The sequence below is a fragment of the Micromys minutus genome (genome assembly GCF_963924665.1).
Source record: "Micromys minutus genome assembly, chromosome: 17".
NCBI classification, from domain to species: domain Eukaryota; kingdom Metazoa; phylum Chordata; class Mammalia; order Rodentia; family Muridae; genus Micromys; species Micromys minutus.
The window spans coordinates 19,487,291-19,502,215 of NC_137952.1; the positions used below are offsets into that span (position 1 = coordinate 19,487,291).

The 14,925-nt window shown below is 34.8% G+C and overlaps 1 protein-coding gene across 1 annotated transcript in view; it reads right to left on the reverse strand.

Annotated features, from left to right (window-relative positions):
- Positions 1–14,925, reverse strand: part of LOC308431910 (uncharacterized protein) — a gene marked incomplete at both ends in the record, with an annotated part of 176,624 nt that overhangs the window by 118,458 nt on the left and 43,241 nt on the right. Inside the window, 4 exons of the mRNA XM_080931510.1 lie at positions 788–868; positions 972–1,036; positions 5,693–5,771; positions 9,209–9,237. Of these exons, the coding sequence (XP_080787636.1) occupies positions 788–868; positions 972–1,036; positions 5,693–5,771; positions 9,209–9,237 (254 nt within the window). The remainder of the gene's footprint in view (positions 1–787; positions 869–971; positions 1,037–5,692; positions 5,772–9,208; positions 9,238–14,925) is intronic.

Consider the following 14,925-nt stretch of genomic DNA (forward strand, 5'->3'; position numbering starts at 1 on the left):
AGGATGTGGATACCCTTTGATTTGATTTTTTCTATTTTGTCCCAATCAGGAAAGAAATAAAACATAATAGAAGTAAACTTGGAAATTTGTATAGATTTAATTTTACTTGATGTGTTTTTCAGAACGAACAAAACAAAACAAAACAAAACAAAACAAAATATCTCAGATGTCTTTTTAACCGCTAAACCTGATGAGAGAATAAATACCTCAGTAGCTAATTTTAATTAAATATTTTACCATTTTGTAAATGTGAATATATCACAATCCCTACTTTATATTGTAATTTTGACAACACAATTTGACTTAAAATCTTTAACGAGAAGCATGTTTCACTTAGTTAAGAAACTTTTATGAACTGGTCAGCTTGGATCTTCATGATCATGCATGAAATAGTTCTCTTTTGAATGCATGTGAGCTACTTCTATGACCTAATTATTTTGCATTGTTCTATGTAGTTCTCAAAACGTTTGTTTATGAGATACTTCATGGGAAAAATATAAAACTATATATTACAATGGAATGGTATAACTGAAAAATAGAAAAAATATATCAATTAAGTGGTGAAATAATAAAAGAAACATGATTAGAATTTAATTAATAAATATGTTCTTTGTTTTAAAAATTACATTGATATTATTTACAGTACTAGTAACCAAAAGAATTTTGGCAAGTAACTAGATTACTAGAAATTAGTTGTCATAGCAAACAGAAGGCATGGTTCAGAATTCAAATTGATAGTAACTTTGTGCCGAAGATAACTGAACCATATGCAATTGATGTGTCTTACGTGTAGTGTGTAGTTGCTGCATTTGTCATCACATATCTGTATTCCTGTTACTCCAACAAGCTGTGCACTAGAAGTCACAGTCTTTGATTTAAATGAAAGCAAATAAAACCCAAAGGCTTCTGCAAAGCATTTGCTTTCCACTTATTATTAATATGAACTTTGCATGGGTGATTTTTCTCTCAACCTTCACTTCTCCTACATAAGGTCTCCTACATTCTCCAGTAAAGCCATCTGACAAGTTCCTCTTTTCTGTTCTCAAGGGGGTAAAACTAGATTTTCACAACTAGAAGCATTATAGACTAATAGAGAGTGAGCAACTATTTAACCACAGGGAATTATAGATCTTGTCTCTGAGCTGTTTGCTGTGGAAGTAACATTTCTTGGTTGTAGAAAAACTGAGAATCCTTTGTTTTATTATGTTTTGAAATATTACTCAATAGATTTGCTTATAAACATCTCTTTTTTAACATTCATGTTTCTATATTATGCTTTCTTAATTTTTTAACTTATGTTATACACAAAGAATTAAAAATAAAATTCCTGTAAGTCTCATTGATTGTTTGTTTTATAACTTCCTCTCTCTCTCTCTCTCTCTCTCTCTCTCTCTCTCTCTCTCTCTCTCTCTCTCTCTCTCTCTTTATTGGATATGCTCTGTGTTTACATTTCAGGTGTTATCCCATTTCCTCCATTCCCATCCCCCATAACCCTCTTATTGTCCCCATGAAGTTGCTTTTTCTCTGAAACTCCCACTTCTACCTCAGTACCTCAGCATTCCCTTACACTGGGAAAAGGAGCCTTCACTATATCAAAGTTCTCTCCTCTCACTGATGACAGAGAATGCTATCCTTTGCTGCATGTGCACCTAGAGCTATTGGTCTCTTCATGTGAACTCATTGGTTGGTGTTTTAGTCCCTGGGAGCTGTGGTGGATTTTCTTAGTTAATAATTTTGTTCTTCCCATGGGGTTGCAGACTCTTTCCGTTCCCTCAGTCCTTTCTCTAGCTCTTCATTGGGGTGTCCACATTCAGTTGCAAGGTTAGCAGCAAGCATTCTCTTCTGTATTGGTATGGCTCTGGCAGCGCCTCTGAAGAGGCCACCATTCCTGTCAGTAAGCACTACATGGCATTAGCAATAGTGCTTGGGTTTAGTAGCTGCAAATGGGATGTATCCCCAGGTGAAGCAGTCTTTGGGAGGTCTTTTCTCCATTCCCTACTCCTCTTTTTGTCCCATGATTTTCTCTCATGAGTGTTTTGTTCTCCCTTCTAAGAAAAACTGTGGCATCTACTTTTTAACCTTCCTTTATTTTGATCTTCAGAATGTCTGCCAATTGTTTCTTGGGGCTAGTATCCACTTATTAGTAAGAACATAATATGAGTGTTGTGTGTGTGTGTGTGTGTGTGTGTGTGTGTGTGTGTGTGTGTGTGTGTGAGTGAGAGAGACAGAGAGACAGAGAGAGAGAAAGACTGGGTTACTCACTCAGGTTGTGAGCTTCAAGTTCCATTCATTTGTCTAGGAACTTCATGAAGTCATTGTTTTTAAAGGCTGAGTAGTAATTGTGTAAATGTACCACAATTTCTGTATCCATTCCTCTGTTGAATGATATCTGGGTTCTTTCCAGCTTCTGACTGTTGTAAATAAGGCTGCTAGAAACATGCTATATATTAGAGTTTATTTTGGGTATATGCTCAGGAGTGGTATTGCTGGGTCCAAATTTTTGAGGAACCACCATTGTGTCTCTGTTAATTTTCCCATGACCAGTCCGTTAATGAGAATGAGGTGTTGAAGTCTCACACTATTTTTGCGTGTGGTGCAATATATGCTTTGAGCTTTAGAAGAGTTTCTTTTATGAATGTGGGTGCCCTTATATTTGGAGCATATATGTTCAGGGTTGAGAGTGCCTATTGATAGGTTTTATCTTTAATGAGTAAAAAGTGTCCTTCCATATATTTTTGATAACTTTTGGTTAAAAATCTATTTTATTTGAATTTAGGATGGCTACTCCAGCTTGTTTCTTGAGACCATTTACTTGGAAAGTTTTTTCCCCACTGTTTACTCTGAAGAAGTGCCTGTCTTTGTTGCTGAGATGAGTTTCCTTTATGCAGCAAAAATGCTCGGTCCTGTTTATATATCCAGTCTATTTGTCTATAGTATTTTAATTGGAGAATTGAGTCCATTGATGTTAAGAGATATTAAGGAACAATGATTGGTTTTTTTTTTTTTTTTCTGTTATTTTCTTACAGAAGTAGAAGTATATTTGTTTGCCTTTCTTCTTTTGGATTGGTTTAAGAGGATATTTTCTTTCATTTTCTAAGGTGTAGTTTCCTTCCTTGTGTTGGAGTTTTACATCTATTATCTTTTGTAGGGCTGGATTTGTGGACAGATGTTGTGTAAATTTAGTCTTGTCCTGGAATATCTTGCTTTTTCTATCTATGGTAATTGAGAGTTTTGCTGGACATAGTAACGTGGGCTGGCATTTGTATTTTCTTATGGTCCATCTTTTGTCTCTTCAGGATCTTCTAGCTTCCATAATTTCTGTTGAGGGATCTGCTGTAATTCTCATTGGTCTGCCTTTATATGTTACTTAGCCTTTTTCCATTGCTGCTTTTAGTTTACCTTCTTTGTTTTAAACATTTGATTGTTGACTGTTATGTGTCTCGAGGAATTTCTTTTCTGCTCCAATCTATTTAGAGCTATGTAGGCTTCTTGTATGTTCATGGTCATCTTTTTCTTTAGGTTAGGGATGTGTTGAACATACTTACAGGGCCTGTTAGTTGAGAGTCATTGCTCTCTTCTACACATATTATCATTAGGTTTGGCCTTCTCTTTTCTTCTTGGATTTCATGGGTATTGTAGTTTAGGAGATTATTAAATTTTACATTTTCTCTGACTGTTGTGTCAATGCTTTCTATGTTATCTTCTGCCCCTGAGATTTTATTCTGTTGGAGATGTTTGTGTCTATGATTCCTGACCGCTTTTCTAGGTTTTCTATCTCCAGGTTTGTGACTCTTTGTTTTTATTTTTTGGTTGTTTGTTTGTTTCTATTTTTGTTTTTAGATCCTGAATGGTTTTGTTCAATTCCTTCATCTGTTTGCTTGTGTTTACCTGTGTTTCTCTAAGGGCTTGTACTTGTTTATCTGTGTTCTCTTCTATTTCTTTAAGGGAGTTATTTATGTGCTTCTTGAGGCCCTTTATTATCAGCACAAGGCAAAATTTTAAGTCCAAATCTTGATTTTCTAGTGTATGGGAATATAAACTTTTTGCTGTGGTGGGAGAACTGGGTTCGGGAGTTGCCAAGTTGTCTTGCTTTGTTCTGTTAATTAGGCTCTTGAACTTGCCTCTTTCCATCTTCTTAACTTTGATGTTAGTTGATCTTGTCTCTGAATGGAGCTTGTGTTTTCTGTGTGTCTGTGTGCTGTCAGCTCTAGAGGGAGATTGGTTCTGAGTGTTAAGCTCTTTATGGGCAGGCTGTGAGTTTCAATGGTGATGAACCAGCTCTAGCTCTGGGTGCAGATGGAGGCCTGAAGGTTACAGACCCACAAAGTAGTGTGATATACATGCCCTGAGAATTTCAGGGCATCTTTCCCCAGATAATCAGTGGAGAGATATGTGGGCTCACCCGTGAGTTCAATAGGGAGAGGGCTCCTATATCTCTGCTGTGTGCTCCAGCAGAGAATGTTGATGGCACTGTTCCTGCTCTGCCTGTGGCTCTAGGAACAGATGGAGGCTGAACCAGTCTGATCCCAGACTGCATTGCAATCCATGAATCTGAGCATTCCTGGAGGTCTTTCCTCAGATAATTAGTGGAAAGAGAGTATGGGCTCACCCATGGGCTCAGTAGTGAGGGCACTCCAGTGTCTCTTCTGCGTGTTCAGTTCTCTGCAGGCAGACTATTGTGAGACCAGCTGTCAGGGTGCCTGATCTGCCTGTGACCCTTGTCAGAGATGGAGTACTTTTAGATGTCTTCAAAATATCCACAAATGTGCTATGCAGACTTTGTATAGAGTGCCAACAGGATATATAAAACTTGAAAATTTTCTACAAATGCACATCTCAGAGCATCCACATCCAAATTTTCATTGAAAACATAATTTCAGATTGGAAATTCATGAAATTATCAACAGTTTCATAAACACAGACTTTCCTTCTAAAGCGTTTATCATAAAATTATTCATGAGTGCTATCTTAACTACTCACATGGGCTTTTAATCTTTAGATATCATTCATGACAGTTATCTATCTCTCTTGTCTCTGTCTCTGTCACTTTGTCTCTCTCTCTCTCACACACGCACACACACACACACGGTTCTTTCTACTTTCTATTCTGAAGCTTATCATACACTATCTTTGGACTTAGAAATACGTTATGTTACTTGTTGTACACATATGACTGATATTCCAATATATATATATATATATATATATATATATATATATATATATATATATATATATATATATATCTCGATTTTATTACCCAATACTTCAATCCACACCATAGTTAGTGAAAACAAGAATATACGAACACTTAGTCCTGTCTCTTAGACACATGTTGCTAATACCAGCTAACTTTTCTTCACTACACACTGCCCTTTACCTTTTATAATCATTGTTACTCTAATCACTGCTGATCCTTAAATCCTAATATTACTCAGGTGTTGTAGACCTGCCATGTTTATTTTCGTAGTAAACATTGTTCATGTGAATTTTATTTGAGTGTGATCATAGATTTTTAACAGCTAAGTGATTGCTCCAGCCTACATTTTATAAAGTAATCAAATTAATATTTATTAGCATATTCTACTATTTAATCAACATGCAATATTTAAATTTTCTATGGTAACAGAATGTGTCAGTCTTGTTTTAAATAACCATCCAACAAATGATGTTTTATAATAAGATTTCTTACCTTTGTCTTGAGTAATATCCGTATTTTCTTCTTGATTTTTAACTGTGATTAAATAAGCAATATCCATTGGTCCAGTTTGCTTAAATACATGAAAAATTAGGATCCATAAATAATTCATTGAATGAATAATTGAAACTTAAATGAAAGATATATGATTCAGAAGAAGAAATCTGAGATTTTACATACCGGGAATGGAGTCTTTTGGCATGAATCAGATTCTAAGGTTATTAGTCATAAATGGTTCAAAAATGCTCATTCAAATGTATTAAATTTCAGGTGTGTTTTAAACATTTGAGAATAATATATGTATGTAATCTAAACCGTGATATAAACAGTTTGTAATGTGACTAAGGGTAAGATCCCATTATGTTATTAAATATTGTTAAACTAGGTTCATTGTCTAGACAAGTTAAATCATTATTAAAAGGGAATATTCAGTCCTTGTAACAGATTCTGTAGGGAAGTATGAAGGCAACTGTATTTACCTATTTTGCATTATTTATTAATAAAAATACTATATTAGTAATTACAACAACCTTACCATGTGATGCTTTTTTCCTCTGGAATCAGGACATATTTGTTCTTCTGATGTAGATGTTATACTTAGTTCTGATAATAAAGCCATATATGTAATTAATACAAAGAAGAAGACAGTTAACATTTTTTGTCATACATAGAGACTGGAAAATATTGGTGACAATGCAAATGTGCATTTAATACCCTAATCACCATTTCTGACCTCAAACTCTTTTACAGTTCAATTGTGATTTAAAAAAACAGCATGGTATTAGTACAGAGACAGGCAAGTAGATCATTAGAACAGAATTCAATACCCAGAAATGAACTCACACACCTACGGTTACTTTATCTTTTACAATGAGCTAAAAACATTCAAAGGAGAAAGGACAGAATTTTCAACAAATGGTGCTGGTTTAACTGGCAGTCAGCATGCAAAAGAATGCAAATGGATTTATTTTTATTTCCTTGTACAAAGGTCAAGTCCAAGTGAAAGACCTCCACATATAACCAGGTACAATGAAACTAATAGTACAGAAAGTGGGGAAGAGCTTAGAACACATAGGCACTACGGAAAATTGTGAACAGAAGTGAACACCAGTGGATCACGATCTAAGATCAAGAATCAACAAATCTAACATCATGAAATTGCAAAGTGTTTATAAAGCTTAGGACATTATCAAGAATACAAAAACGGCAGTCAACAGACTGGGAAAGAATCTTTACTAATCCTACATCTGATAGAGGGCTATTATATCCAATATATACAAGGAACTCAATAAGTTAGATTTCAAATAATCAAATAAACCTGTATTTAAAAATGGGATACAATGGCCTCATGGGAAGAACAATATTGTCACCCAACCAAATCCTCCACAGCTCCCTTGACAAGCTCTCCAACCATTGAGCACGAATTGAGAGGCCCATGATTCCAGTTGCATATGTAGCTGAGAATAGCAGTGTCTTGAATCAATTTGAGAAGAGACCTTTGGTCTAGTGAGGGCACAATTTTCCCAATGTAAGGAAATGTTAAGGCATTGAGATGGAAAGGGTGATTGGCAGCTAGTGCACATTCCTGAAGACAAGTAGGGGGGAGGAGGATGAGAGCAGGGTGGGCAAAGGAATAATATATCAAATGTAAATAAAGAGAGTATCTAAAATTAATAAAAGAAAAAAATGGGGTACATAGGTAAACAAAGAATTTTCAGTTAGAAACACTGAATGGCTGGAAAGCACCTAAAGAAATGCTCAATATTCCTACTCATCAGGGAAATGCAAATCAAAACAACCCAGAGATTTTACCTCACACCAGTCAGAATGGCTAAGACCAAATAATCAGGTGACAGTAGATGCTGGCAAGGATGTAGAGAAAGAGCAACACTCTTCCATTATTGGTACAACCATTCTGGAAATCAGTCTGGTGGTTCTCCAGAGAATTGGACATAGTTCTACCTGAGGACCCAGCTATACCACTCCTAGGTATATACCCAAAAGAAGCTCCAACATATAACAATGACACATGCTCCACTATGCTCATAGCAGCTTTAATTGTAATAGCCAGAACCTAGGGTAAAAAAAAAAAAAAAAAAAAAAAAAAAAAAAAAAAAAAAAACAGATGTCCTTCAGCAGAGGAATAGATACAGAAAATGTGGTTCATTTGTACAATGGAGTACTACTCAATTATTAAAGACAATTATGTCATGAAATTCCTAAATAGATGGAACTAGAAAATTTCATCCTGAGGTAGGTAAAACAGTCACAAAGAGCACACATGGTATGTACTCAACGATAAACAGATATTAGGCCAAAGAGCTCTGAATGCCCATGAAACAATTCACGCACCTTATGAATCTCAAAAATAAGGAAGACCAGAAAGTGAATGCCTCAGTCCCTCTTAGAAGAGAGAACAAGACATTCACTGGAGGAAATACAAGGTCAAATAAAGGAGCAGGAGTTGTAGAAAAGATCATTCAGAGACTGCCTCACCTGGAGACCCACCCCATATGCAGCCACCAGTAAGTGATAACTGGCAAGAATAAGACATGGATGTCTCCTCAGAGACTCTTCCAGAGTCATATAAGTACAGATAAGGATGCTTGCAGACTGAACACAGTGAGCACAATGATTGAGCTAGAGAAAGAACCGAAAGAGCTGAAGGGTTTGCACCCTAATGGGAAGAACAATATTATCAACAAGCCAAGGCACTGATGTGAAGGAAATGATTGGGAGAGGGAGCACCTTCATGGAAGCAAGTTGAGGGGGAAGAGGAAGGGGAGTAGGAGGGGAAGAGTATAACATTTGAAATGTAAATACAGAGAATATCCAATAAAATTGAAAGAAAAAGAATGGATATAACAGTGGTTCAGGAATAGATAGCTGCAGAACAATTGCAAATAAAAGATGGACAGTAGTTAGATTATGAGAATCACATAGCAGGTTGTATACTGATATATTTTTAAATTATTCTGTTACTATTCGGGATGAATATAGATAGTTCTAAATGTAACAGGTTTCCTTATTTTCTTCAAAGACTTCATCATGGAGTTGTTGCTGTTGCTGGGCCATGAATTTTTCGAAGAGCTCTCTCATCATGCTAGGACCCTCTGTCTATCATATGGAAGCATTACAAACTCTCCTAATAACACATTTTCTCTTCAATAAAGAGATGAGAATGAACAAGCAATGCTGATGGTCCAAAGACTGTATCTGTGCATTTATAATATTCATCCCAAATATCCTGAATCAGATGTCAGGGAAATTACAATTTCAAACTTTGTGAATATTTCATATAATTTCAAGTTCTTCTTTCCATAATAAATGGTGTTTGAGAATACCTGAGTGTAATGTTTCTTCATCCTTATCTTGTGAACATTTATTTTGAATGAAATGGCTCATTTTATTGGCTGCCTGGATAAATTTTAAAACAAAAATATTGACATTGTTAAAATAGTCTACAAAAATATAGTCTATAATTCTAAGCAAGCATTTAGAAGTTATTACCTTCAAGTATGGATATTTCTTTGCAGATTCTAAAAAGACAAATAGACAATTTATTATATTAAGATGAATAACATCATTTAGGCAAAGTTTAAATTAATTACAGTGGTTAGATTTATAAATGATTATGATAGGTTTGGGGAACTTGAGTTTGCTTGCTTTATTTAGAAATTTTGTTTTTTTTTTTTTTTTTTTTCTGCCTGAGAAACAATGTAAAAAATATCCTGAATAAAAACAAAAGCACAGATTTAGCAAAATTTGTAGCTCATTTTTTCATACATCCATACATTTCAATAAAAATTTATTAATCTGATCTCATATAAAACAAAATGTATAATAGAGATTCATTAGTAACATAGGTTATTTTCATAGAACTATTGGATATTAATAATTAATAACCATGTACATCAAAAGCAATATAATGTTAATGGAAGTGCTCATAAGATTTGTTCTTTTCCCATCCAAATATGTGCTATTCTCATAGTCATTTATCATGGTATTATAAGACATTTTAAAGAATCTTGTTATATGCTGATTTAGTAAAGTTTTGGTTGTAGCTTATCTTCCAATATGCATGATTCCATTGCAAGTAATACTGTACAGTAAGCAGGAGATGTATATAGTTCTAGATGCATCAATGATAAAAAAGAGGTTATAAATATGAAAGTCATTAAGTTGGTGAACTTTAGAGGGCTTAAAGGGAGGCAAAGTAAGGCAAAGAAGATGTGGTATTGTATTATAATCTCAAAAATGAGAATAATTAAAAATTAAAAATTAAATTATGTCATATCAGCATATGCCAAACATGTATGTAATAATTTACCATAGTGAAATATGATTGTACAAGATAAACATAAACTGAATTTTCTGATAAATATATCAGAATAATTCTATATGTTACAGTGTTTGCCTAGCAAGCACAGGCTTTGGGTATGGTTCCTCATTAAAAACAAAACAAAACAATGAACTGTTCTTGTCTCCAATAGTACATCATTTGTATATATTATGCAAGTACTCAAAACTGGCAACTATAACATTATGATGTTTCTTTTCTATTCTCTTTCAAAATTCTTCTATAAACTCATCTCTCATCTTTTTTCTCCTTGAAAGTCATGGCTTTCCCTGTCATTGTTTTGTACACACACACACACACACACACACACACACACACACACACACACACAGACACACACACACACACACACACACACACACACACACACACACACACACAGACATACACAATCACTCACACTCATATGGCTGAAAATTTGGTACTGATAAACCAATTAATGTTCTCTACCCTGAAGGGAGACTATTTTTTCTGCTCTCAAGTACTGCTTCAAAGTAGTCTTTTTGTAGAGTTGAAGACTTGTGGACCTTTTCTTGTCGACTTTGGCATGCTTATTGCTGCTGTCCTTGCAGACTCCTATGACTTTTCTCAGCTATTTCTAAACCATAGTGCCCAAGTTGTTCATAGTTAAATCATTTTTATGCAAAGCTGAATTATCTAAGTTGAGTTTGCTGAAGAGTTTTCCTCATGTTATTCATACTTCCACAACTTACTTTTTATTTTGTACTATAAAGTATGCTTCATATCAAAATATTCTATTGATATATTTGTATATTTCTATTTTTTTATGTTACAGGTTACTGTAATTACATCCCATCCCCTGGATGGCAGCATATTGAATAAATTAAAAATTGTAGAACCATATGGAATTGACACATCAAGATTCTAAAAAGGAGAAAGCAATAAAATTTGCCTTGGTCTTTCATTCCAAACTTTCCTCTGGCACCAACTGTTCTGACAAACAAAATAAAATGGTCATAATTTTAGTTTTGATTTTTTTTTAAATAACTTTCAAAGGTGACATACAAACTTTCTAACAATATGTCTAGCTTTTGTTAATCAGAGAGTAGATGGAAATTCAGTATCATATGCACCTCCTGAGGTTTACAAATGAAAAACCCTAGAGCTATGCATCCAAATTATATATTTGTTATGTTATCTCCAAAGCAGGACTGATCAAACCTTGCAGAGATCTGGTCACTAGAATTTTCTTACATGGGTCTTTACTTTATTTACCTTTTTTGAACAAAGACTGTCATTTCTATCCTCCATATCATCAAAACTGAGATTTCATAAGCAATCTCATACTTCTTAGTATAGTTTATGAGTGGCCTAATCTCTTTAGAACTAATCAGATGTTCATGTACAGTGTCTGATTTGCATTTATTTCCCCGCTGCACGCATTATCTTCTTGTTCTTGCCTTCATTTATCATCATCTGTTCCTTACTTATTAGCATTCGTAATATTAGAATATATTACAGTTTGATTCAGGACCCAGGTTCTTTATTAACTCGATCAAAATAATATGTTCTTGAAACCAGACAACTCCCTGAAATCATTTGTTTTTAACGTTCTTATACATTTTGCAAGTGATATTATTTACTTAGTTTTATAGCATATTGTCCAGTTTTAAACAAATCACTAAGATATAACTTTTAAAAACGATGTTGTTCCTACCTTTTATTTGTCCCTGTAAAATATTTTCTGCTCCTCCATTTACTGCTCGAGAAAAATGGCAATCATCTATTTGTGGAAGATACTTAGAAACACACAACTAAATTTAATACTAGCATTAAACTGCATAAATATTTTATAAATTTAGGAGTATCTGAATTTCCAATTTTAAATAAATTATACAATAACATTAAGAAAGGAGTAATAACTGAATAGCAAACATTTGAATGCAGGTAAAATAGATATTTCTAGACCAGCTCTATTTCTAGTTTCTAGTTTCTATTACAGACACTGTGTATGCTAATGACAAATTCTCTAGTGTTAAAATATTTAGAGTGCTTTGCCAACTCACAAATACCAATTAAAGTGTTTATTCTAAATCAAAAATAGATATATATTTGTTATTTTGTACCTATATGAACTGTCTTCAGTAAATCCTGACCTAATAGATTTAACATAATTTGAAGAAACTATATTTTTCTTTGCCTCATTCTAATGAAGATAAGTAGGGTTGAAATTGTTTTAATAATGTTTCTCTTTAAAATCCTGTGCTTGGCTTGCTTTCTCACTTTCCCTTCTTCATTACATGCTTACTATCTCTGAGCTTGTACTGATGATGTGCATTCTTGCTCTACACTACACAGTCATTCTCCCCTGAAGACATGCTCTCAGACAATTCCCAACTAATGCCCACAAAAGCTTCTCAAATCCAGTAGAGCTGAGAATAACAACAACCATAGCTATTTATGGCACTCAAACACAAAAGGCCAATTGGGAAAAGAAGGATGACCTTAAGGGATATTGATTCTCATACTGTGTAACCACAGATTTGACATGACTGAGGATCTCAGTCCTTTAGCACAAACCAGAAAGGCAAAGTACTCTGCTAGATACAACAGTGGCACTTGTAGACTCAGAGCAAATGACATGCATCTACTTGGAATTAAGGCCTGCTCAATAAGAGGGGATTCATGTTTGGTATTATACATTTTTTTCTGCTAGCTATGGCTGGCAAGGCCACAGAAACCAAAGGAGAACCTATTGGAACCACTCTTCTAAAATATTATACTACCTAACTGCATTCAAGTGCTTGTCCTTATACACCAGCTTGTTGTAACTTTCAGGCTCATCAAAGAACTAGACTAAGAAAAAGCAAGAACAACTGTTTTTGTGTTCACAACTCAAATTGCTATATATGACACCAACCTCTAGACTTAATGGTTAGAGAATATTGAGGAGGACAAGGTAAAAATATTGTAAGAGACATAAGACCAGGGCATTTACTGTGACATAAAATGTCTTCTAAAATAAAAATATAAAATAAAAAGGGGACAGGAACTGACTACAGTTTGGAAAAAGGTGTTGCTCTAGGATGATTAGAGGAGAATAGCTAAATATGATCACCTAGAGTTGGGGTTTTGTTTCAGTTTGTTGGTTTTGTTTTGTTTTTCCATAATCTAGCCATTAAACATTCTCTCTTGCTTTTAGAAATAATCTATTCTTCTTTGGTATTCATACTTTTAAAAATTCTACTTAGTGATTATTGCCGATTTGGATTTTCCCAAGTGGAGCAGTATGATCACAGCATTGTGATTTCTATCTCTTCATCATTTTACTTGTAAGAATGCTCAGAAATAAAGTAAACTTATTTTTTTGAAGACATACCATGACTCTGTACATAAAGGCTCTATATCTATAATCTGTCTGTCTGTCTGTCTGTCTGTCTATCTATACCTCTCTATAAATTTATTTATCTATGCATGATACATACAAACAAGGAACATCTGACGCTTTGTTATTACTTAAGAATTTATTGCAATTATAAAGGTGCTGCCATTCTGAAAGTTGTTTATATTTAATGCCTTTCTCAGATATCTGTACAAATGAGTATCTTACTTGTCAATATAAAACTTCTATCATGCTTAGTCTCCAAGTGGTCATTTTTTGACTTGGGAATAAATACATGTTAAATACATATGACTATGAATAGGTTTAATATATCATTTTGTCCAAACAGAGTGTTATTTTAAAAGGTACACATGTTTTAAAAATTAATATAAAAGCTTATAAACACAACTTTAAAGCAAAAGTAAATAACAGATTGATTCAAATGGCCCCAGAAGAAACTACTTCCTTAAAAGTAGCATTTTGTGGTTCATTTACATGCAAGTACACTATTCAGCTACGAAAAAAATCAAGCACATCATGGATTTTGCTGGCCAATGGGTGGAACATGAGAATATCATCCTGAGTAAGATAACACAGACCCAAAATGGCATGCATGGTATGTGAATATTATAAGTAAATACTAGCTACAAAGGATAGGATAGCCATGCTATGCTCCACTGACCCGAATAAGCTAAACAAGAAGGAGGGCCTAAGAAAGGATTCCCAATCTTGCATAGAAGGGGAAATAAAATACTCATAAGATGCAGATGGAGGGGGAGAACTGAGTGGGAGAGGAAATAGGGAGGGGAATGAGGTGTTTAGGATTGGATGTGTAAAGAGACAGTGCAGAGGGCCAGAGGGTCAAGAGAGTAAATTGGAGATCTGTGGCTCGCATGGTTGCGATTAAAGAACCTGTCTAGGTTATGCCAGAGACTGGTCAGAGGCTCCCAAGAGTTTATGGGGTTGACTTTACCTGAGACCCATAGTAGTAGAGAAATAGAATCTGAAGAGTCCAACTCCTGTTGAGGGGCAAGACCCCAATGGATAAATGAGGATACCAAAACCCACCAAACTTTCAACCTAAAATATGTCCTGTCTACAAGAAATTTAAAGGGACAAAAATGGAGCAGAGACTGAAGAAATGGCCAACCAATGACCTTTCCAATTTGAAAACTGTCCCATGGGCAAGCACCAATCCCTGAAACTATTACTGATAATTTTATTCCTGCAGAAAAGTGATTATTGTCTGAAAAGCTCTTTCCAACTGTTGTCTGAAACAGATGCAGATACCCATAGGCAAACTTTGGACAGAGGACAGGGAGTCTTATGGAACAGTTGTGGGAACAATAGAGGGTTCTGACAGTGATAGGAACTCCACAGGAAGACCAACAGGGTCACCTAAACTGGACCCTTAGGACCACTCAAGGGTCTGAACCACCAACCAACTAGTGTTCATAGACTTAAACTAGATCGCCGCCCCCATCCTTGCACAAATGTCCCATATGTGCATCTCAGTCTTCATAT